General features: G+C 39.8%; 1 protein-coding gene across 11 annotated transcripts in view; it reads left to right on the forward strand.

Annotated features, from left to right (window-relative positions):
- Positions 1-25,823, forward strand: part of rimbp2b (RIMS binding protein 2b) — a 92,680-nt gene that overhangs the window by 42,184 nt on the left and 24,673 nt on the right. For all 11 annotated transcript variants that reach the window (XM_008417463.2, XM_008417465.2, XM_008417464.2 and 8 more), the window contains exons 4-10: positions 5,726-5,809; positions 12,988-13,077; positions 15,263-15,385; positions 19,732-19,836; positions 22,356-22,406; positions 22,786-22,806; positions 25,600-25,804. In XM_008417463.2, the coding sequence (XP_008415685.1) occupies positions 5,726-5,809; positions 12,988-13,077; positions 15,263-15,385; positions 19,732-19,836; positions 22,356-22,406; positions 22,786-22,806; positions 25,600-25,804 (679 nt within the window). The remainder of the gene's footprint in view (positions 1-5,725; positions 5,810-12,987; positions 13,078-15,262; positions 15,386-19,731; positions 19,837-22,355; positions 22,407-22,785; positions 22,807-25,599; positions 25,805-25,823) is intronic.

The following is a 25,823-nucleotide window of genomic DNA, read 5'->3' on the forward strand; positions in this document are numbered from 1 at the left end:
GTGTGAGAGTTGGGAGTCTTCTTATTTTCTGAAAATATGTTAATTACCATTCAGTCTGCATTTCGCTGTGCTCAGATTCACATGCACAGACGGGCAAATATTTTACACTTGCAGACAGCTGATGTGTGCTGTATTAGCGCTGTGCAGGATCCTGTGTCTGCACACAGCTAAAACCTAAGCTGCACTGATTATGTAACTCACGCTGCCATTTCCAATGATTTGAACTCGCAAGCGCTTAAAACGCTGGACTAGATTACTGTGTGTCTGGGCCAGGAGTGTGTGCACAGCATAGACATATGCTAAGAGGAACTGCCGTCTAGGTGTTTTCTTTTTTTTATTATTATTAAAGGGAGAACATCCTAAAGAAAAAAAATAAGCGTGACACTGCATTTGTCTCGTCCTTCCTGCAGCCTCCTTTAATGGCCTGGTCAGCTTGTAGAAGTTTAACCACAAACAAGATGCATACATAAAATATAATGGAAGGATGTTTACCTTGGAGCATTTAGAGAGGTAGAAATCATCTTCATAGCATATGCTCCAGCTAGAGGTAGCAATTTGTAAAGCTATCAGTTTAGTTTTTTTTTTAGGTAATCCTTGTTTAGGTCATAGCAAGATGAATGGCTGGGGCGACCACATTTCATGCATGGATATTAAGAACACTGACTTGAAATGGGAAATATTTTTGAATAAATACTACATTTAAGTTAAAAGTTATCCAGTAGACGATCTGAAATGATGTGTATTGTTTGCTCCTCAGTTGTACTCAATGTAATTGGTGTAGTTGAAAAGCCTGTTTGATGAGCCAGTATTTTGCGAGCTTCTAGAGTTTAATATGCAGCCTGTGTGCTTTCTTTTTTTTCATACTTTTGATTGCAATTGTTAAGTAGTATGACAAATAAAGTCACAGGCAGGCTTTGCTGCTGTAAATTCATATCAGTGGTCATTCAATATAATCTTATTTATTTTCTTATTGAAAATGAAATTTAAAATGCATTTAAAAACTTTATCTACGTAAATGTCCTAGGTGGTCACTGTGGCATGTTCATAGAAAATGTGGACAGAATAATGGTGCGTTCAAATACACACATTTTAATTAAATATGAGATAGCTCCATGTTGAAAGCTGTTGTGTGGCAGCTCTATTAATGGCTATATATGTGATGCGTTTATTTAGCACTGAAGAGTCCTGCTTTTTAGTTTTATTATAAATGTACAAGTTATATCCTGTTTGTGAAGAACGGTCTCTTTTTTCTTTTTTTGCCAAAATGCATTTCTTTCTGTTTCTGTCTAACCCATAGGCGGGCTTATTACAGCATCCATGAGTACCCGTCATCCATATTCAATGCAATAAGCAGTGAGCGAGCAGGAGAGAGAGCGAGAGAGCATAATGAGGTTACCCGTGCTCATTAGAGATTATACACACAGCTTTCCCAACTCAGAAAGATCAAAAGGCTGATCACTGAGAGTAGGATGGGGAAAGCCTCTTGTGTCAATTATTCATTGCAGAAATAATAGCAACCCATCAAAAACTCATCCTATCAGGATGTTGCTGTGCAGTGAAACCTCAGTGAAGCCATCAGCAGCAGAAACGGTTAAACAGCTCCAGTATTTTCTCCATAAAACCCACCGTGGGGTTTTCTGAGGAACTGTCCATGGTGCCGATCACAAAGTCAGACGCATTTTTAGCTCAGGCTCCTCTTAGGTATGTTTAAGTTATTACATGAACATGCTAGCACCAATGTCCCCACTGCAGTAATAATTGAAAATCATTATGTTCAGTTATTGAAGGACAATCCATACTCTGGCTGTCCAATTTGAAGGGGATTTACTATATTTTTGACAAAATACGATAAAATATGAATTAATAAAATATGTTTCTACATATGAGACATGTATGTCAGCTACATACAGTCGGTGTGCACTTTATGTGCCACTGTTTTGGTTACATAATCATTGTTTCTGCAGTGGCAGATTTGCATACATTAATCAAATGAACACATGACCAAATGCTTTGTGTTTGATTTTGTTGCAGTATTGAATACAATTAAAACGTAGCATGGCAATGCGGACGGTTAAACAGGGTTAAAGTGGGGGGAAAAAAACACAAGACGCATCATCCAGAATGACAAGGAAAAACATTATGCATTGTCATTACATTACAATATTATCCAAGGTGCTATTAAATAATTCAAACTATGTTTTGGAAGAAAGAGCATAAAGAGACCAACTAAAGCAGACCATGGAACAAATCAAGGAAATAAAACAAAAATGATAATGAAGAAAACCGTGACCGTACTTTAACAAGATCAACCAAACCTGCACAAGAAATGGCAAGATTGTAGAAATCCAGAGGAAAAATATTACAGAAAACATAAAAAAAAAACCTTAAGCAAAAGACTAAAATCTCAGTACCAAACTGCAAAAGTCCAGAAGCATAGATTTCTGTGGATGCCCCTCTCATGGATACATTTGCATTAGTGCCACAGAGGCACAAATGCTAGACACAGCCTAAGGGGGTTGGTCTTTTGCATCTGTCTTCATCTGCTGTGCTGTAAACGCCTCTTCACTTATACAAGAACTCATTACTCACAATGGCAGCCATTTGAATCTTTTATCAGAGAGATTTTTAATTGAACATTGGCGAATGTGCTCCAAACAAATGGGCCTCGGCGAGCCTGCAAGTGGAGTGTTTGTATGTGTCTGTATGTCTGAGAGTGCACGAGTCTCCGCCTGCACAAACGGCTGTGTGAAATATTCATCAGTGCCGTAACTGACTGGTTCAGAAAATTGTACGTATTAGACATGAGCCCACACAGGAGAGGGCAAGCAAGCTGTCTGCGGAGGCTCTGAGTGATTCACGCGCAGGGATCTGCTCATAGGTGCATTGTTAGCTTTCATTGACTTGTGCTGGTGGTTTCTTCTCCTGAAGAAGATATAAACATAAAAACAATAACACCTGAAAAAGAGACGCATTTTCTGTCCTACCATAACGAGCATAAATGTGGCGTGTCCGAAAACTGCTCTCGTTGATCACTTGGGTCTAGGACCAAACAGCTCATACGGGTTTGGGCTTAAACAAAGGATGAGTATGGAAACACTTAATTTGGTTTACCTTCCCAAGGCCCTGGAAACCATATTAGATTACATGACAACATGACCTCTGAAGTAGCAAGACATGCTGAATAAAATCTGACAATAGACAGAAAATGAGTGTTTTTGCTGTATTTTAACAAGATAAAGATTAAAAAATGATGTTCAGAGATCAGTATTTTAATATTTAGCGGTATCGGTCCGATAAGTAAAACTGGCCGATCATAAAAACTAATGTGTGTGTTTTCATCTTGCTGACGTTTATTTTGGGGAGGATTATCTGTGTGATGTTTTTTATTTCTAGTCTATGTGAGAGTGATGGTGATGCAGCACAGGACTGTGAGGGTATTTAACTGATGCAAAGACGCAAAGTAGGCAGTGTGGTCATTTTGTCAGGATAGGGAAAGATGTATAATATCTATGATATCGGTCATTGGGCAAACCAGCGATATTAAAATCTCGTATCGATATCTAAATGTTCTTGTCGCTCCATCCTTACAGAGAACTAAATGCTGTCCTGTAATAAAGACATTTGTGGCACCATTGATTATTTTCTGACATCGTGACATGATTACTCCCCAAATGAATCAATGAAAATCAAAAATGGGATGTTTAAAGTAAAGATTAATTTATCTGAGAGATGTTAAAACATTGCTACCAACGAGGGAAAATACATAAATACGTGTGCTCAGCAGGTTTTTAAAATCTAAAGTACAGATGATAATCAGTAAGATTAACCTTAGAATGACTGTAACCACAACTCTCCATTGTCTTTACAGCTCACTTTATTGCTTAAAAACAAAATACCGTTTATTTCTTTTTATCAGACTGGAAGGTTTAAACGTTAACGCAACATGGCACCGTTAATGTGTACGTCCCGCTATGAGACACGGGGGTCGAAGACTCAAATATGCAGACTGTCGATAGCCTCAGCTCCGATGCCAGAAGGGTGTAGACAGAGTCAAAGGGTGTTTCCCTTCATTCACTGCATACTGTTCTCTGACCTCATTGCACACTATCTTATTAGATTTTATTTATATATATATATATATATAGGAAAAATAATTATGCACTTGTGGATTGTGGAACCAGCAGATGGAGCAAAAATGAAAATTTCATCAATTTGAATGGATTCCAATATCCCGCATTCAGAGTTCAGTCAAGCTGTGCACAATCACGCGTTCCCACGCGCAGCATGTATTATTTGCTGAGGGCTTCTGGTGGCTCCAGTGGTGCCTATTTTAGTCCTGCTCAGGGGCATGTGGCGTTCTGCTGCTGGAGCACGTGCGTGTGCGTGTGTGTGTGTGTGTGTGTGCGTGTGCGTGCGTGTGTGTGTGTGTGTGTGTGCACCGCTCACACACACACTGACACAGATAAAATCCTGTTTAATATTAGAGTTTAATCTTGGAACACTCAACCTCAGACTCGATGCCGAATACGTTTGGTTAAAAATAAAACCTATTAACGTAAACTTCTGGTGATGAAACTATGCTAGAGTCACATTATAACATAAAAACGGGATCTTCACTACCATTTAATGACATGCAATAATGCATAGAAACCTGCTGAAGATAAAACTAACAAAACATTCTATCAGGACCAGCTTTGCCTGCTTCAGGATTTTTCCAAACAGCACTTATAGGTTGGGCGAGCCGTCCTTTGAAATTCACTTACACACAGGGAAGCTAGCATTAGTCAATTTTACTATAAATATTAGTGTTTTGTAAAGAAAAATGCAGAAACTGCTGTTTTTCTCACCTCTTGTTTATTTCCTCTTTCTTTTTGCATTTTATACGATGATGGCAACATTTGTTTGCAATGTGTTTTTTTAGCTGTTCTTTTTTTTAAAGGCCACCTAAGACTGAATCATATTTCTACCTGAATTATTTCAATCCTCTTACAACATTTACAAAATTACTATCTCACAATTGGTGAGTTCAGCACCGTTTTCGCCCTTCGCATTAAAACATTTTTGCCCTGTTTTTATGCCAAGCGAAAGCAAAATGATCGATTTTATGTTAAGATAATGTTAAAAACGTTTTACGCTCACTCATAGTAACATGTTGAGATTTTTAAAGCAGATTCTTGATGGTTGCTGTAATGAAATATTTCCTTTTAATTAAGACTTCACTATGAATGTGTAACAGTGGAGTGAATTTGATTGGGTATTCTTTCTGAAACCTAATATTTACAGTACGCTTTAACACCGGCGCTGTCGGGTTTTTTTCACACTCAAGTTCCCTTTGGATTTGTTGAAACTTCTTCACCAGAGTGTGTGTTCAAATTTTGTTAACATTTGTTTTAGATGAGGCTAAATTTTTTTTGCATCAGTGAGAATATGGGATCAAATATAAGAAGACTTGCATTACAAACATTTATCTTTATGATCCTATTATTGATCAAGGTCCACATCCTATTTTTTATTTGTTTAATTCATTCATTTTAAAGATTTACAGTGTCCTTTCTGTCCCTCTGAATTAAGCACATTGACATATATTTCACAGGTAATATGAACATACACTTTTACAAAAACCTAATTACGAAGAGGTCCTGTTTCTATTTTTGTCCTGATGTGGCTAAAATCTTCATTTCCTGACATTTATCTTCTTCCTTTTGTTTCTTCTTCTTCTTCTCAGGAGACTGAGATCAGCACCAGAAGGAAGGAGTGTGAAGCACTCGAAGCAGAGGTGAAGAAAAAGAATCAAACATGTCAGACTTTGGTAAGTGCTCCAAAAATATATCCTGGCCTCTGAATGAAAGGATGATGGTTAAAATTGATTTCCACCCGAGAGCCTATCTTCACAGCCAAACATCCCTGGAGAGAGAGAGAATGTGAGAGAATGGGTGACAAAGATAGCAGTGAAATAGCAGTCCTGATTGGCTCTCAAAAGACACAGGGTTGTCAGAAATGACAAAAAAACAAAACAAAAAAACAATAAACACCCTAATCAGAAGCACTAAATCTAGCCAGATACATATGAATATGACAGAGTCGTGTTATTGTTCATGTTTGTTGACATTCACATTGTTCCAGCCAATACTCGGTTGTCACTTTGTTGGTTTCTTTTGTACACACAACAAATCAAGAAGAAGCTCCACACAACGCCACTTTGCAATATCCAGAGGTACACTGCAATATCTGTGTTTTTATACCACTGTAAAAGGTCAGCTGTGTTGCACTGCTGGTGCATTTTCATTTGGTGTTTCTTGAAGGACGTTTTTGTTTTACAGTGCCCCAGAAATGTCACTCCTGCAGCTGGAGTGGCCTTTACTCGGTACAAAAGCTAAAGGGAACAAACACAGAAAAGGAGAAAGAAATAAAAAATTGTGGAGAGAAGATGAAAGAAATGACTGAAGTGCTTCCAAATATTTTTTTTTTTGCTATGAGGCACTGTGGCTGTGATAAAGCAATCATTATTTGCTTGAAAATATGTTCAACAGCATGAGCCAGATCCAAGAAAATGCTAAATGGTTCTCTGGATTTAGGGGTTTTAATTGAAACTCCGTGTGATTGCATGTATGCTGAAGCTGTATTGTTTCAGGAGAGTCGTCATGATTGACATGTCTGGATTTGGATGATAATTCAATTCCAGACATGTTGTTTTTTTAATCCCCTCTTAGTTCTATTGACAAACCACTTAATTCAACTAAAGAACACTTTATTCCAGTCCACTACTTATAATTCACTTACAATATTTATACTTTTTAATTCATTTTTTACATTTAAATGAACTACAAATTGTGAGACTAGAAAAGAAGTGTTTCCTTGCATTAAGGTTTATGATTATTTATACTCAGTGAAATGTATTCAAAATAAATACTGTTTTCAATGTTTAAGCAATTAGACATTTTATGTTTAGACATTTTATGCTACCAATTTTTTGGAACAATATTGAGACGGGCACTTCCTGTTACAATGTGACTGCACCACAGCATAGCAATATAATAATAATAATAATAATAATAATAATAATAATAGAACTTGGCCGTTCTGATCTCAAATTAACTAAACACCTTTGAAATAATTTACAGCGGACCCTGTGACCCAGGCATTCCTGTCCAACATCAGTGACTGACCTCACAACTTTTGGGATGATGGTTGGAAACTCACTCCTAAACCTAAATTCCCAGACAAAAGCAGAAATGCCACCACTAGGCTTATTGATTCAGCCCATTTTTGTTAGATTTCTTGATGTAGCATTTTTGTTATTTTTTTAGACTGTTATTGGAACATTTTAAGTAAAACAAACCAGGAAGGAACAGCGGTGAACCGGTGCCAGGACCAGGAAGGCGAAGTCTCCATGATGCGCGTGGGGAGCGAGGGCCGGGCGATGTGTCAGATCCAACAGACTAGATACTGAAGTTCAGATTAATCCTGAATTGTGGATGAACAAATAATGTTACGTCTTATTGCTGTGTGTAAAATGAATGAAACCCTCAAAGAACTTTTTCTAATCTATTTCACAGATAATAACGTCTTACAAATACATATTTAAACTTGCAATGTCCTGTTCTTTAGTCCTCAAAACTCTTTGAAAGAATTCAGAGACTTGATCCAATCCCAGCCTGAGTGGAGAGAGAAAAAATAGAGCTATGTCCCTTATAGGCCAAAAGGAAATTGTAGGTAGTTCTCACAATGTCTCTGTGCTGTGGCATCTAAAGGTGACTGATTATTTTTGCGCGTTATGACATTAGCAACAAGCCGACGTACGCAGCCAACAGGACGGATTGATGCGATCCAAGATGGAAGTGGTATTTGGGAGGGAAGCACCTTAATCAGTCAGGTTGGGATCGTGTTTAAACCACGAGTCAACGGTTTAGGTAGAGTTACTGTTGCTGTCAGTTCAGAGAGCTCAGCAGGACAGAAGCAGCCCTAACCAAACGCTGATCGTTAATCTGAGAGAAAACATGTGGGCTCCTGTAATCCTCGGTAAAGGTTGGTTCAAAAAAATTGAACATGCTTGAAACAGAAGTAGGAACAAAATAATGCTGGATTACTCCTATGAAAGGTTGGAGCTGGAGGGATTCAGCAGTAATGGGACTATTCGGTCCAACATCATTTCAATTTATATGCTCTTGCTTCAAGCCCTTTAGATGAGCTGTCTTTGTGTGCGGCTCTCTGCCCCAAATAAATACTCCATTAGGACTGTTTTCTTTGCTGACCTCCTCCGACCTTCCCTACTCAACGGCAGCCAGCGCGTCTCTCCTCGCCCATTGTCAGCCTGCTGAGTTCGGGGGAAGCAACCCGAGGGACAAACTGTCCCCACATGGTGAGCGGGACTGACAGGCTGGTCTCCACAGACTGCAACACGGCTCTGAAGCCTCCCTGCACCTGGCACGGCGAACGGAGACACACACAGACAAGTACAATGAAGGAGATTGGGATGGCAAGCTGACAGTAATGTCACTTGCAATTTGCTCTAAACTGACTCGCCTCCCTCCTTGTATCAGATTTTTTATTTATTTTTTTTTCAAAAGTGAAAAGAAAAATAAAGTGTATGTACAAAACCAGGCTCTTTACCTACTTTTTTGAAAGATTTTAACAGTCCATTTTATGAACACTGACAGCTTATATATGAATATTCACGAATTTCTTTTTCTGACTTCTTGAGTGGTGGAACTCCAGGGTCAGTAAACGCCTCGTTGTGATTCACCTCGGCCGTCATGTATATAAACACGCAGGGCGAATGTGAAAAATGACAGTAAACACTGTCAACGCCATCTGGCACCTCCACCTTCCTGCGTGTCTGATGTTCAACCATCGGCCGTCACATCATCAGCCTCGGCTTGCGTTTTAAAGCCTGTTGCCATGGTGACAAGCGGCAGCTCTGCCAGCGTCGCTCAAATATGTATCATGTTTATTGACGATCAATACAAGGGCAGTCCGCCAGTGGACTTGACAAGATCCGGTGCGTCTCTGTGATGTGTCCCCGGAGTAGCTGGGTGAAATACCTGTAAACACAAATAGCTGTAAACAGAAAAAAAAAACCTTCCAGAAAGGGCATGCTTGGCATCTGTCATTGGTTTTATGTGCTAGGGAAATATAGGAACATCCTCATATGCATTCCACTTTATTTAAATGTTCCAGCCCTCTGGCGTTTTTCAAGACTAGTGAAAAATGCCAAGAAGGCTGAAACATTGATTAAATAAAGTGGAATACATATGGAACTGGGGTGTGTGATGCACTCCTCTCTCTTCATCTGTTACAGCTTTGAAACAAAATTTGCACTGAATGTACGAAGGCAAAAATGTGAAACGTTAAAGTGGGAATACAGCGACATTCTCAGATGTTTTCCACTTTATTTAAATGTTCCAGCCCTCTGGCTTTTTTCTGAGCACTTCACAGAAACACAGTGTATGATTTGTATTGGTTAATTTTCAGCACATTTTTAATAATTATTACTTTTGTCAGTTTCAAAGTGACCATTGTGGGTTTTTGAGTCACTAACAGAGGGGTGCAAACAGCTTTGTCCATGTGTACAGTTTATTTTTGTGTAATAATATAATTTTAAAAAATTATAATATTCATGGATTGTCCTTGCTTGTCACATTATTTGCGCAGGAACAGCCATTCAGGTGGATAGCTCAACTAGTAAAGTTTTGAGTTAATATTTAAAGGGCCTTAAGTTAGAAACTAACTGGTGTTGTGTGAGTCAGTTTTGATTAAAACAAATCTATTCAGATATCAAATTAAACTTTGTCTTTTAAACCCAATATTACTCAATTTAGCCTGTCTGTCTGTCTGTCTGGCTAAGCAGCTAGCTAGCTAGCTAACTAGTTAGCTATTTTTTTAAATTTTAAGATGCATTTTCCAACAAAAATGAAAAAACAACAACTCACCGGGAATACTTCATTATTGGGTATCTAATGTAAACACTTTCTCAAGACACTGTTGTCTTGTTTTCTCTGTCAAACAGTCACACTAATGTTGCTACGCTAAAGTTTCCTGAGGCCGCATCAATTTGCTTAATCAGCTGTCAGTCTGTTGGAGTGTTTTCCAAACAACTACTAGACCTGGAGAAGCATTTGGACTTCCATTATTTAATGGTGTTACACAAATTACATCCTGACACAAAATGAAAAAGTTAGAATCTGGGTGGACGGACGACATGCAGCTGATGAGGCAGATTGATGTTGCCTTGACCAGCTTCACTCAGTAACACAAGCATCATTTGGTAAAGAAAACGGCGACACACTTAACAATGTTCTCGTGTAAAAACACAGATTGTGCGGACTCTGCGTTTAATCTTACCAATTAAATTTCGAATAATAAATGCTAAGAAATGGGAACAAGTTGTGCTGTGTAGCTGTAAACAAACTGCGTTGGCTTCATTTGAGTGTCAGATGGGACATCTTTCTTGCCCTAAAATGTTCCAATTTGTATGCCTCCTACTGCACAGCTACCTAATGATATCAAAATGTAAAGGTCATCCGTAGGAAGGAAACATGGATGACTCTGCCTTCATTTACCTCTCTGACGCAAATGGCTTTGGTTAAAAATAAAGTCAAGGAAGCGACAGCTGGCTGCACCAAGAGCAGATGATGAGCTCTCCCGTACTGAACAGAGAGTAAGTGGGTGAAATCCTTGGATTGCTCATGAGTTAAATGACAGGGTTGATTCATCTGTCAGGCTTATCAAAATTAACCACGCTGCTGTCCCGGACCAGGTTGAGTCATGCAGTGATAGACAATAAAATGGCCCCTCTTTGCTTCAATATAGTTCTTCTCTGTTGTATATCAATCATGTAGCTATTCTGGCTTAATTAACCTGTGTTTATTCTTTTTTTTAAATTTTTTTATTTCATTTAATAATGAGGGTCCATCTGAGAATACGATATGAGTTTATGGAGTAGGAGTTCATAAGTTTCTTACTTCAACTTTTTTTCTTTGTGTCCTTCCTTCCTGCCTTCTTTTGCTTCCTTCCTTTCCTCTTTTCATTAATCCTTTCTTTATAAACTTTGTTTTTTTTCATTAGGTTCTTTATTTTTTTTCCATCCATGCTTTTGTCCTTTCCTAACCCTGTGTTGTACCTCTCCACAACTCTCACCTGTCTGCTGGGTTTCATCATCTTCACAATGACGTTTGTTACATAATGTGTTTCAAATTGTGATTAAATTACAAATAATAGACGCTATTTACCAGCTAGGTGACTTCAATTAGTTTCATTGCATTTTATCTATAGGCATCAAACCAAAGGATGCAGCTGTATTGATAGGCAATGTTAGATTTTTGATTTTAAAACCCATGTATCATTTTCCTTCCACGTCGCAGTTATGCACTTCATTGTGTTAGTTTGTCATGTAAAATTCCAATCCAATAGGGAAACAGGCTTGTGAAACATGTAAAGGTTTCTGTCTGCAAAGCAATGCACAATGAAGATTTTTTACTTTTAGTAATGGGACTTTTGGATTGATTTTAAAGTACCATTCTGTCTTTCTTTTTTTGTACACTCATGTCGGTACACGCAAGCAAATGTGCCTCAGCAGAAAATCCCAGTTTTTCAGCTGAATAATGCGGCTCGGTGTAGGCTGCAGTGTTTTCTGCTTGGTATTTGTTCCATCTGTGGGCTCACAGACTCTCCACAAAAAACGTGTCTTGCCAAGGGATTATGACTTACATTGATCTGTTTAAAGCGTTAACGCAGCAACAATACAGCTCAAAGGCATAACTGATTGTCTATTTATTGACACTTTTGTCTGTGGCGATATGTGTGCGCTATCACATCCAAAATTTGGCTGGCCTATCAGAATTTCTCCAAGACCTCAAACATTAATATATAACAAGAAAGATAAAAACAACTTTTTTTTCCCACAGCACTGCAATGTAAAGTAAAAGTTTCTTTGTTCAGCTTTGGCAGCTTTTTATTCTTCAGTATGGATACCTGACAGACAAACACCTACGACTATTGTTATTGACTCCAAATTGACGAATTACCGGCAGTAAAAACACAAATGCCGCTTAACACACGCAGCTTATAGAAGAAACAAAAGAGAACCCATCTAATCTCAGACGTGACTTCACGTGTGCGTAGTCTCCAGGCCGTTTACTTGGTAGTGCTTGTCCTTGGCGACGTTTCTCCTCTGTCGTTTGCCTCTGTAGAGATTGCACGAACACCGAACACGCAGACAGGTTACATGGCTGTGTAAGGGTTTACGGACGTCCCTCATAAATCACCACAATAACGAAGCAAAAAACGTTTTCATCCGTCTAACAAGTGTACTTCAGAATGGATCTACTTTTTCCTGTTCACTTTAATCTTCAGTTCAACTCTGAAGCATCCTTCATAAGTTAAACATAAGGCACCGGGAGCAGACCCGCCGTCGCAGGCCACGTAGGGGCTCCGTTATACAGTAAATGTATCATGCATGAGCCTGTGGGTTTCCCAGCTCCTGACAACAACAACAACCCTTGGCTGCCGGAGCTGCAATAAATTGCTCGTCGTGGAGAACCCAACGGTTGACACTGCAAATTGCTTCCACGGCACACTTCACAATTGTTGATTGAATGTAATTAGTTTTCCCCTCCTACGGTGAAGAGATTGTTTTTCTTTTACTCTGCACTGGGCACACATGATTTGAAAAAGTTTGGTACGCACGTGTAAGAGCAAGAGAGAGAGAAAAAAAAGCTCTGAAGATTATGTGGGTTTTGTTTTGCAAATGCTCGCATAAAAGCCACTTGGATGTCAATATTATTTTACTGCTGCGGTTGACGCAAATGGCAGCTGCTTCTTTTAGTGATTCTCTCCTCCACAAACTACAAAACCTGAAAGCGGTCTCCTCAGATGAATAATGCATGGGTCGTTGCTGACAACACGCCGGGTTTGAGTGCATTCTTCTCGTCTAATCACGGTGACTTTTCGGGTTCTGAGAGCTGCTGTCTTTCTGACTCCTTTGCCTAGGAGAATGAACTTCAAGAATTCCTGCAGGAGAACAAGCACTTGAATCTTCAGTGGTTCAACAACAGCCACAAAGCAACCGAGTATGAAAAGGTAAGAGGTGAAAAGACTTTGTAGAAGGCTTCCCCCTCCTTAAATACATCTTCACAGAGCTTTTAGCTCGGCACTCGGTTCTCGGTGTGTTTCTCTTCGTAGATCACGGCCTCCCTCTCTTCGCTTTGATGCGGCGTTGGAGGCTTTCTGGGTCTTACGAGAACTTAGCTATATCCAGCATTCTAGTGAAGGAAACCACTGAAGGAAGTAAAATGTTGCAGAGATATTGACACCCAGTCCAAATAGTTTAGCAAACAGACACCTCTGGCCTTTCTATGAGTGAGGCAATTTCCTGTAGTAGCAGCTCAGAGGCAGGTGTTTGCCACTAAGGTTAAATGTTATTTTATCAGGATACGAGTGACTCTGGGAGCAACGTTCTCATATCAGGCCGATATTAAAAGAAGCAGGGTACAGTGCGGTTCAGGTCCTTTGCAAACACATTTTCAGTCTGGCTCCTGCGGTCAGAGAGGTCCTGCTTGTAATAAACCGGCTTTAGCCGAATCTGGTGTAATTTGGATCAGCGTGTCACGGTTAGGTCTAACGGGTGGGTTAATGTACACCAGTGGGTTTGTGCTGTGTTGTGGCACTGCTGCTCAAGCAGACTTACTAGTCTGTGTTTTGATTTGTTGGTGTTTGTACAGTTTATCTCCTTGAGGAATCATTAGTCATTCATGGCTGCTCTGAGGAAGGGGTTTTACCACATTACAGCTGCAGGAGCCAGTCAGCTCAGTGGCGATTAGGGGCCATTAAAAGCGCTGACGGAAAATACTCCCTCCTTAGAAGCAGTTGCAAACGCTGCTTCTACGAATTTGTTCAGTTTCCTTCTTCACACGACGTTATACCGTCACTAAAGAAAATGTTTGCTTGAAAAATGATTTCAGCAAATTGTGTTTGAGTCACCTTATCAGACACATTGATTTATCCCACACAATGCCTTGTAAAAGTATTTACACCTTTTCAAAATGATCTACTTCTACTTTATAGCTCCAAACTTTAATGTTTTCTTAGGATTTTATTCGTCAGACCGATAGATTATACATGTTTTCTTTTTTTTTTCCCACAAAAATAAAATCTGAAAAGTGTAGTGTGGATTTGTATTCATAATCCTTTGCATTGATATCTCAGGTGGTATAAAACTTGCTTTGTCTAGACCTACAATTACCTGAAAATCAGTGGCAAGACTTGAGAGCTTCTGCTTACAGATTTCTTCTTTTCTTTCATTCATTAGTTGTTTTTTTTTTGTTCAGTAATTTCGAACAATTAAGCATTTAAGCAAAACACTCTAAAACTAATTTATCAAAGCTTTAGCTGGTTTGAATTGGAAAGCTTTTCAGTTTCTCAGTGTGCAAAACTAGAAGAGAACAAAAGACTTATTGTGATTGGAGTGAAATGTATTTGGGGGTTGAATTGATCCAAGCTACACTTTTCAGACTTGTATTTGTTAACAAAAAAATGTTATGCGCTACTTTATGGTGGTTAGTTAAATGAAAGTTGAATATTTTCCAGGGCATTTTTGCTGACAACAGGTAAACAATTATTTGTGTCAAAATGCAGCAGCTCAACTTTAAGCAGCTCTGCCTGTCAAAGGAAAGGTGTGAAAAATATACAGAAAGATGAATGAGGAGTTTTGCACCTGTTTGCCTGCCAGAGGACAGATTTTGTCAGGATCGTAGCCGTGCTTGATAAAGTCACAAAACAATTCAGGTGTGAAGATGATACGGCTAATCTTGCAGTCACTTGGTTCCATAACAAGAAGCGTGTCAGAAAGGAAAGAGAGTGAAAGAACTGTGCAGTTATTGATATGTTGCAGGTTTTTAACTACTGAGAAACATCCTGGTGTTCTTACCTCAAATAAAGCGATTTTAGATATACAATGTAATACTGTATGTGAGTTTTTAGCATTTTTATGCCTATTTACCGTTAAAATTAATTGATGAACTTGACTACGAAGAAAGAAAGCTGACGCACAACAGCTTCAGTAGATGGATTGCAAAATGGTTTGTTTTCAAAGAAATTAAATGACAATGCAATGATATGAAATGGGGATAGGGTTTGACGAATGGATGAGTTGGCCAGGAACTGAACGGAACCATAAAACGCTGTCCAAATCAAGAATCTAAACATTTTTTGCTTTTGAACTGTCACCTTCGTCTGCCTTGACTCTCAACTTGTTCCATCTGAACAGGTGAAATCAGAGTATGCCCAGCTCAAAGAGAGGCTTGGTGTTGTGACGCAGGAGAGAGATTTAGCCCTGTGGGAGAGGAACCAGCTCCAAGGCAAACTGGAGAACCTAGAGCAGGTGCTCAAGGTAAGACAACGTGACCCGGGTGATGCCGTCTTCTGTCCATTCTGTGTCCCCTTCTGGATCCGGGAGTCCATTCATTCTGGGGTTTTGATGCAGGTGTTTTTGTAGAGCCTACCTCTTCTCCAGCCCCTCCTCTCCTTCCTGTGCCACTCTAGCATCCTCCTCTATGGTTTCTAATGTCCTCGACATGTCTGTTGCCTTCCAGTGTCGTGTTGGGAAGGTCTGACCTGGAGCTGTGAAAGAGCCCAAGCTGGGAGCAGTCTGCCCTCTTTTCTTACCTATGTCACTCTTATGTTGTCCAACTTCACTGGATCTGTTGCTTCCTCCCTCCCTCGTCCCCCTCTTCTTTCCCCCTGCTAGATTTCTAAGGTATCACTGCTATGGCCACCTGTTTTGGGAGCAGCTTGAGTTATTCCTGTACTGAATGTTTCATGTCAGTGGCTGTGCTTTTGTCTCCCTTTATCGGCGAGTTGTTTATCAGACATAAAAAAATAAATAAATAAAAAACAATCACGTGGCTTCGACAACAGCACTGTGGAATGTAATTTATGCATGAGGCAGGATGATGAAGAGTTTGGCTTTATGATGAGAGGGGGAGGAAGAGGAAAGAGAAAAGCCAGGTCACCATCCACGATGATGATGATGATAATGTCACCTATAAGTTCTGCAACATTGCCGATTTTAGAACGTAATTTTTCACGAGCATGAAAATGTCATTTGCTTCTTCCACCGTAGCGCGTGAACGGTTTACACATTTTGGAAGCAGTGATGCGACTAGATGCCACGGGCATCCTGTGTTACAAAGTTCCTAGCATTCAAGTCCCTCCTTTGGATGGCTTCTTTGGTTGAGATGGATGATCACAAGCAAGTGAGCACGCTAACAGAGTTTGTTCACCCTTTTAATGTCACGTAAAAGCCTCCAGATTGATCATTTAAAGACAAAATCTCTGAGGACAACTTTTAAGGACTCCTGTTTAACAAGGCTTTAAAGAGGCATAGTGATACATAAAGGGGGCAGCAAACCTGGAGGTCCAAGTGTATTTGCACTGCCTTGCAGGATTATTTATATCCCCTGAAAACCTTTTCACATTTTGTCACGTTACAGCCACACATTTCATTTTGTTGTTTTGAATATTAGGTGATTGACCAACAAGTTGGTGTATAACTGTAGAGTGGGAGGTAAAAGGGAATTGAAAGCCAGAGTGCATTTGTGTTCCGCTGCCTTTACCCCGAATGCCACGAAATGCAATCCAACCAAATGCCTTCAGAAATCGTCTAACTAGCAAACTGAGTCCACTTGTGTAAGCCTCAGAGCGCGTCTGAAACTCAAGGCCCGTCTGCCAAATCCGGCCCGCCGTAGCTTTTTATGTGGCCCTCTATAGACTAGACATTAAGTCTGCTTAAATGTTATGTTATCAATCAAACCAACGCAGTTTATATCCGTTTACTGACAAATTATATCAGTCAGTCCCTCCAGTTTCTTGCGAATTATCGTGGAAATTCACGCAAAGTCAACAAATCTCTGCGCTCTTTTGTGCTAATACATAATTGGGAGTTTACTGCAGATTTTTCTCAAATTGTCAAAAACTTTCTTGAACTAAACAACTGCCTCGGCCTTAACTGATGTCAGATTATAATCCATGGTCTACACAGAGAGTAATAGGATGTCGTATTTACAGTAAATAATAATAAGTGCAGATATTTCTAAATTAGTACCACAAACGCTTTCATTCTTATTGCAAAAAAAAATCACAAAAACAATCGCGAAATTCTGGAGGGACTGAAAAGATGTTCAATATCGAATGTATTAATATTTTTAACAGTTTAACAGGTTTTATCTTTAGATTAAGGCACAACCAGCCACTTAGGAGCATTTATGAACTTGATTTGCCCCAACACGAAAATGAGTTTGACACCCCTGGCTTAGAGCTTTATTAAGCATAATTAGTGAACAAACACAATTAGGGCTGTAATGATTCCTCGAATGATTCGAGTACCTCGATTATTAAAATTCGCCGAGGAAAATGTATCTGTCTCTAAGCTTCGTTAAATTATGTTTTATTATTTAGTGCACGTGTTCTGTCCGGGTCATTGTTTCAAAGCGAGTGGTGGGAAGAGCGCTGCAGTTGTACTTATACGGGTGAGCGGATAAACTGAACACCGCGGGCGCATACCTGTCAAGTCTCCTGTATTGGCCGGGAAATTTCTCTCTCTCTCTCTCTCTCTCTCTCTCTCTCTCTCTCTCTCTCTCTCTCTCTCTCTCTCTCTCACTCTCTCCGTGTCTCTCTCTGCCTCTCTCATTATCCGATTACTTGATTAATTGTAAGAATAATCGATAGAGTACTCGACTGCTAAAATATTCTTTTACAACAGGCCGTTATGAAGACCAAGGAAGTGGAGAGATTTATGAGATGCATACAGTTTTTCTCAGTCGCTTTGGTGCATTTCTCAGAACAAAATTCTAAAATTCTAAAAACTACTTGTTCAGTCTTCAAATCATTGTGTGCACGTCAAAACAGCAGTTTCTCATACATTTGAGCAAGTCACACATGCTTTTGTACATCTTGCAAGTGATTATGTACAATTCTTTGCTTTTTCCTACAATTTCAATTGCTTTTGTCATGTTAATCAAAATGTATTATACTGGTCTCTGAATTGTCTCGACCTCCACAGCAGTTCAGCTAAGGTTTATTGTATAAGTCTCAAGATGCAAAATGCTCGAACAGGTTGTCATAATGCGTCTAGACATTTACATTGGCCTTTATTCTACATCTGACCTGAACTGATGAATTGCTCCCAGGTGAATCCTGAGTTTCTCCAATGTACAGGAAGCGATAGATCGACCAACTATCAACCAGGTGTCTGAAATAGACTGAAGGTACATTTCATGAACTATCAGCTGGTAGCAATACAGTGGATATAGTCAGAGCACAACACAATGTTACATTACTGACAATGAAAGGACAAGGATTTGGACAGGGTCAATAGCCAGAAAGAAGAGGAGGTTGCGGCAGAGGAGATAGGAGGCAAAACAGAGGAAGAGCAGAAGAGGCTGAGGACATCTGGTAGTTTCCATCGCTCCAGCATCATCAGGCAGTGGTTTGCGACCCACAACAGGAAGCTGATGGAGTTCCTCTTACCCCACTCCTCAATCCTTAACCCCATGAAGGGATTTTTCTCAGTATAGAGATAGAAAGTATATAAAGACTTCACTGTAATTTAAGCAGCACTGCATGTACAGTCTTGGTCTTACATATTTTCCTGTTGCTACTTTAGTTTTTTTTTTCTTTGCGCCTGTTTTCTGTATCACAATGACACAATCTGTCAACAAATTACAGTAAAAGCATGTCCAGCCATAGTTTACAACAGGACATCCGCCCATATATTGAAACATTGACTAATCAGTTTGTCTTGTCCGAACACAGTGAAACAATTCTGAGGCAGATATGTTCACTGACACATATTTAATTTTGAGAAATGAACTGGATTTTGCAGGTAATTCCTGGTGTTTAGCTGTTTGTGCAAATTGTTTTGAGAAATGCACTTTCCGTTTTGCAAATGTCGAAAGTTATTTGAGAAATGCACCAAAGCGACAGAAAAACTGCGTTGGTAGATTCTCTCTGCTGGTCCGCTGGTGCGTTCTTTGGTCTTCATGATGTTGTTTGTTCTCTAATGTTTTCCAACAAACCTTTGCATAGCGACATAAATCCAGGGATTATTCGGTTCTTCAATTAAAGACAGGCTGACTCTTAATGACTGCCACTGCTTATTGTTCAGGTGACGTCTGAAGGCATTTCACTATACTGGATTTTATTTAGAGGCAAGGCAATAAAGGGGGCTAAACATACAAAAGCAACCCTTTTCAGATATGAACTAAAAAGTAGAAAAGCATGTATAATTTCCCTCCCACTTCAGCTATGTGACGTTTTCTTCTAAAACGACGAGGTCCGTGGCTGTGAGGTGACAAAAAAGTGGGAAAGTGGAAAAAAGGGGTGTGAATACTTTTACAAGACAATGTTTGTTGTTGTTTTCGTTGTTTAAAACGCAAAGCATCTCTTGTCTTCTTTTATAACCTAAATTCATTCAGATGTATTTTGTTGATCATTCACAACAAAATAGAATCATCTGTTTTACAAATGAAAGTTCCCGCCTACAACAATGTAGGCATCAGCCTCTGATCCACCATTAGTCACGTTTATCGCTTCGTCTTCAGTAAATACGGACTTGAAGATCTGAGATGTTTTTCTAAAAGGTAGAACGTCACTGGATTTCAGTCCCACTAACATCAGCCCTCTCTGCTCCCCCTCTCCTCCTTCTGGCTCTCCATCCCTGCCGTCCTTTGTGGACAGCATATGCGTGAGGCTGCAGAGCGAAGGCAGCAGCTAGAGTTGGAGCATGAGCAGGCCTTGGCTGTACTCAATGCAAAGCAGCAGGAGATTGACCTTCTTCAGAAGGTAAGAGAAGTCCGATTGTGTAACACTCACAGCGCCAGAGGACTGGGCTTTTTGTTGTTGTTGTTCGTTTGCTCGCTCTGATCTTAGTATGTGTTACGGGTCAAAGAGCATTTTTAGTTGAACACCGTTGGAACGCATACTGTGCAGCAAAGGCAAAACTTCCCTAAAACACTCCATCAATACACTGCAGCCCTTAACTGTCTTGTTTTATCATCAAACCCCCCCAATAGTTCATCCTCTTGATCACTCCTTGGACACTCCTCCTGTTTGTTACACGCGAGCTCATCGGCAATTTGTAACGTAGAGTAGAAATGACAGAAAATAATAAAACAAAAAGCCTTTCTCGGCCATTTGATGGTCGAGTCTCCTCTTCGGTGCACTGGAGCCGACTGTAATGTCAAAGCGAACCCGGCAGTCGCTGAGATTGCTGATGGTGTGAACGTGATAGGAATTGTCACCAGTGCCATCTCTAGAAAAACAGTTTGTACCACAGTGTTGCCGTGGCTGTAGCGCCCCAACTTCACAGTCAGCTTTTTACAGGCTGTGGCTCTCAGCTTTTTTTTTTTTTTTTTCTCTCATTAACAGAAGCTCGTTATGGCCTTATCTCCCTTCAGACACGGGCTGCTCTCTGTGTTCTCCCAAACCGATGGACTGCAGAGGAGATTTATCATCCTGTAAAGTCCACACATGCTCTTATATGCATATGTGGAGCAGATGTTTGGAGCTCCTACAAAGAGAAATGTCATGTGTGCTGCCGTGTTCCCTCACAGTCGCCGTGTTTTACGTTACGTAAAGCTCATTCCTCTTGCAGGCACTACAGAAGTGTTGCTAATTACTTATGAAAACATTAAACTCGATTGAATTAAATCTATGTTTGTTTGCACGGAGCCTTAGAAAAGGCAAAGCAATTAATTTCAATTACTTCACATGCTCAGTGGTGACAGAGCGATCTTTCAAAGTAGGCAATTATCCAATAACAAACGGAACGCAAACAAATCAATGTAAAACATATAGCCGAGGCATTGCAGACGTGTCAGCAGTCTATCAACACACGTCATGATGGTGTTTAATGTGAACAAAGGGCGGCGTTCTGCGCCATTTCTGTTTTCAGAGAAACCAGAAGTGAAACGGTTTAGATGTGTGAGTTGTAATATTAATTATACAAAATTATTCCATGAATGTTTTGTCCCGCAACAACCGCAGAGCATTTTACGAGGATTTTATGCGATAGAATAACACAAAGCAGTGAAGTAGCATAATTGTGAAGTGCTAGTATAGGTACTTGTTATATTATGCTTTTTAAAAAACTCTGAAAAGTGTGGCGTGCATTTGTATCCGGCCTTTCTGAGTCAACACTTTGTCGAACCTCCTGCCAGCTGCGATTACGTCTCAGTTAGATTTGATAGATGGTGCCTGTAAAGGATTGTCAAAGATTTTCCATTGGATTTATGTCTTGAATCCAGCTGAGCCAATGCAACACATTAAAGTGGTCCAAGCCATTCCACTGTTGCTCGAGGTTTGTTTCTGTTGTGCTGCTTCTGAGAAGTCTTCTTCCAGCATCGTATTCAGTTTGTTCCATTGTCCATCAACTCTGAGCAGCTTCACCGCTGAGAAAATTAATCACCCAAATCATAATGCCGCCACCACCATGCTTCAGCTCAGATTTAATTTGTTCAGTGTCTCGTTCTTAAGGTCGCACTGAACCAAAAGTTTTGATAAGCTCTGATCAGATTCCCTACATGTTTGGTGTGATGGATTCAGCAGAGCTCCTTAAAACGTCAAGCTGTTTTACAACGTAATCTTGATGTTATCTCCTTAAAAACTTTCTCCCCGATGTGCCTGCTTTGCTCTTTGTTCTCCATTGTGCCGTTTGTTCACTATTGTTCTCTAACGAGCGTTGGAGGCCTTCACCGAATATCTGAACTCACACTGAAATTAAACTAAATTAAATTAAATACATGCAGACTCCTTTTCCTAATTGGGTGACTTGTCAAGGCAGTTGGATTTTAATTAAGGCTGTCAGAGTAAAGGGGCGTAAATACAAATGCACACCATTCCCTTCATTTATTTGTGTTGAAAACCATGTACAGTATTTTTTTCCCTTCTACTTCAAAATTAAGCACTGCTTTGTTTTTGTTTGTTTTTTTTTTGGTCCAAAAAAATCTTAATAAAATACTTAAAATGTATGAGTAGCTATACCAGGTCACCGTATATTCATTGTATTGGAGACACTTTTTTTCTCTTACAAGCAGATGATTCAAACAGGGAATTAAGAAATCTCCAAGCATGAAAACAGTAGAAGGAAAACCCCACAACATTTAAGTAAGATCCGAATCATCGACTTAATTAATAACCCGTTTTATTGGCTCAGCAGTTGTAGCAAAGGAAACTGTAACTCGTTGAGTCCTTGTGCCTTTGAAATGCCTCTGTGCTGTTTGTGAAAGCCTTTCTCTGGTTTAAGTGACATTAAGCATCAACAAAGAGTGCTACATGAGTGAACTGCCCCCTGTGTTTCCCAGGCTCAGGTTGAGGCTAAAAAGGAACATGAAGGCGCTGTCCATCTGTTAGAGGTGAGCGTCTGGACACGGGGGTGGGTGGGTGGGGGCTGGCTGTGTGTTTTTGTGTGGGTGCTGCATGAGAATGTGAGATCAGGCTGTGAGTAAATTTCTCATCTTTACTATGTCACTGTAGAAAACCTTGACAGTCGTGCTATTTCTTTCTTCAAATTAAATTAATATTTAGTCTTCTTTCTTTTGTCTTTGAAATGCAAATATGCACTTTGGATCCATATAAGTGTCCTGTTTACAAGTTTGGCTATATGTTAGTGTGAAGCAAGTTGTTTTTATATTTATGTTAATATAATTTCAAGATATGTGTGAGTGATCACATATTTGATTTCTCTCCCTGCATCTCTTTTTACTGTATGGGTCTATGTATATGCATAAACAGAACCACTTGGACAGCATGCAGGTATTTCATAATTGCTTTTATTTATTTCCTTGTGCTTTTTAGAACCACACCAGTAAAATGCAATAGAATACAGCAGACTATGCAGTCAAAAAAAAAAAAAAAACCTGATAGAAATTATGTTTCACCACACTTCAAAAACTGTTATTCAATGTGGGCCGGGTTTAGAAATGTAGCATTAGGTGCTATATATCTGCTAAAGTTAGTGCTGGGGTAACGTAAAGTAACATAAATCTGTTACAACCAGATGGAAATTGTGAGGTGTCAATTTTCAAAAGTGTTCTGAGTTTCATTTGAGTAATCTTTATTTGGCTTCACTCACTGAGCTAAGGCTCATATTTTCCTTCAAAGAGAGTTTACAAGAGGAAACTCAGCCTACTGCGTCAGTATTGCTTGATCATGAAGAAAAATTCAGGCTGAATGTTTTTGGGGGTTTTTTTTCCCCCAGAAGGTTATTGTGTACAAACTTCACGTTTATAAAAATAAAATCCTAATTGTTTACATGTGAATGAAGAAAGTATTTTGCGCAGCCCCTTATTTCTTTACGTATTCAAATCCTTGGAGCCTGACTCATCTCTCCATGCTGCCTTGTTGAATAGCAGGTTAGATTTTCTGATGTTCTTTTGACAGCGCAGCACTTAGCAACAAGTTGTAAACCTTCAAAGGATGAAGAAAGCTCTTTTAGAGAAAACAGTGATCCGTCTATATAGGCAGTTCATCCAGAAGTAATCCACAATACTTCACCTTTTCCACATTCTTACATTAAAGCCATATTCTGAAATGTATTCAATTCCTGTTTTGTACTTAAAACATGTGACTTCCCATGTATTCACAGCCATTATTCAAACTGTTGATGCACATTGGGCAGCGATCACAGCTTCAGGTCTTCTAAAACATGAAGCCAGAAATTTGGCAGAGCTGTTTTTGGACAGTTTCCCCCCATTCGCCCAAACCGCCCTGCCCTGTTACTATCTTTGCTGTTTGCTTTGGTTTGTTGTCCTGCTGGAAGACAAACTCCAGGCCCAGTCTGAGGTCAAGAGCACTCTGAACAGGTTTTTATCCAAAATGTTTCTGCATTCCTACAGTCATCTATCCTTGAGTAGTCTTCCCATTTCTGTGAATAATATCCCTACAGTCAGATGCCACAAACAACCATGTTTCACTGCAGGAGTGATATTAGGAATGATATTAGGCATACAGTATGTTGAGCAGCGGGTGGTTCCCTCCAAACATCATGCCTTGTTTTTTGCCAGAGTTCAATCTTTGCCTGATCAGACCAGAGAGTTTTATCTGTCACGGTCGGAGTCCTTCAAGAACTTTCTTGGTAAATTGGTGGATTGATGCAGAAATGTTTGCCCTTCTGGAAGGTTCTGCTCTCCCACAGAGCAATGTCAGCATGGCGTTCTTGATCACTTCCCTGAATAAGACGCCTCTCCACTGATCCCTCAGGTTAGATGGCCGTCTAGCTCTAAGGAATGTGCTGATGGTTCCAAACTCCACATTTAAAGATGATGGAGGCCACAGGACTCGTAGCGGTGAAGATTTGTGCCTTGAGACAAATCGGGTTCAGAAACCTGCAGACATTTTATTTATTTATTTTCTAAAAGAAATGTCTTTCACAATAAGGCTTGTAGGTTTTTCTGTCGTCCTCTGGTTGTCCATTTTCCTACATTACTTTACGAAAAATGTTTGCTCCATTGAAGCAATACTTAAAGAAATAGGGGCTGATTCAAGACTTTTATCTGCAGCAGACTCTAGATCCTGAATGTTTTGGCAAATTATAAAATTTAATATTAGCAATATTCTTAGTTTCTAGTACACTGACTTGAAATCTGAAAGAGAGTAAAATAATGCTACATGTTATTTCTTTAATGGCATGTTGAATGTTTTTCAGCATGTGTGTGAAGAATGTTTGTTTCTTGACTTTATATTCTCTCTTAGATTTGTAGCAATCTCATTGTTTGCCTTCATGTAGCATGTTGTTTGTAGCATGTGTAAAATGGTCTCAGCATGTCCTAAACAGCACTAACTGAAGCTGTTTATGGGGAAAAATAAAAAAAATCATAGTGCCTTAAGGTGTGTCTTTGGGTCAGACCGCTGAGAAATGATTGCTGGTGAATTTCATCATTAGGCTTGTGAAAACGGGCTGCAGTGCCTGGACTTTCCATGAGTTTGTACCTCAGCCTTTCCCGCCGTTTTACGTATATGAAAGTGGTTGAAATTTTTCTTATTGTATTCTTCTGTTGTGAAGACCACAACCAACGATGTTTAAGGTGACGATACATTTCTCTTTCAGGTATATGTGGAATAAACATAGACGTCTTATTTGGTTGCTACCAAGTGCATTTTTGACGTTTCGCTCTCAGGTTCAAATTGTTGGTTTTGATCTTCACGCTGTCAGCAGCTCAATAAGAAAAATATCAATTTTCATTCTCGTCATCCAGATTTATTCAAAGACTCTTAAAAGTTGCATTTTCTTTGGACTTTTCTGGTTACTTGAGTTTTCGTTCTGTAGTTATTCGTATCGTGTCACTTGTGTTGTGACGCATTACAAGTGCTCTTATCAGTCCAACATTTGATAGCATTCAACATTTTATTTGCATGCATGCACCGCTGTTCGGCATGTGTTCGGCATGTGCAACGTTCAGAATAATGTCGGCGTTGTTTTTGCACCCGTCTTACTTCTCTCTTTGTCCATCCCTCCCTTTTGACCTTACCTCCTCGTGTGTCCACGTCTGCCTGCCTTGCTCTTTGTCCGTTTCTGCTCTCTGACGCTCCTCCGCCCGACGTCGTCAGGCCAAAGTCCGAGAGCTGGAGGAAAAATGTCGGTCTCAGAGTGAGCAGTTCAACCTCCTCTCAAAAGAGCTGGAGAAGTTCCGGCTTCAGGCTGGGAAATTCGACATCCTTAGCACTGAACCCTTAAATGTGAGTGAGTCTCCGGGATCCCCCAACAAATCCTTATCACAGCTCCTCAATGGATTGGCCGCTCCAATCGAGAAAGGTACGTAGAAAGTCTGTGA

The sequence above is a fragment of the Poecilia reticulata genome, linkage group LG9, assembly GCF_000633615.1.
Source record: "Poecilia reticulata strain Guanapo linkage group LG9, Guppy_female_1.0+MT, whole genome shotgun sequence".
NCBI lineage: Eukaryota > Metazoa > Chordata > Actinopteri > Cyprinodontiformes > Poeciliidae > Poecilia > Poecilia reticulata.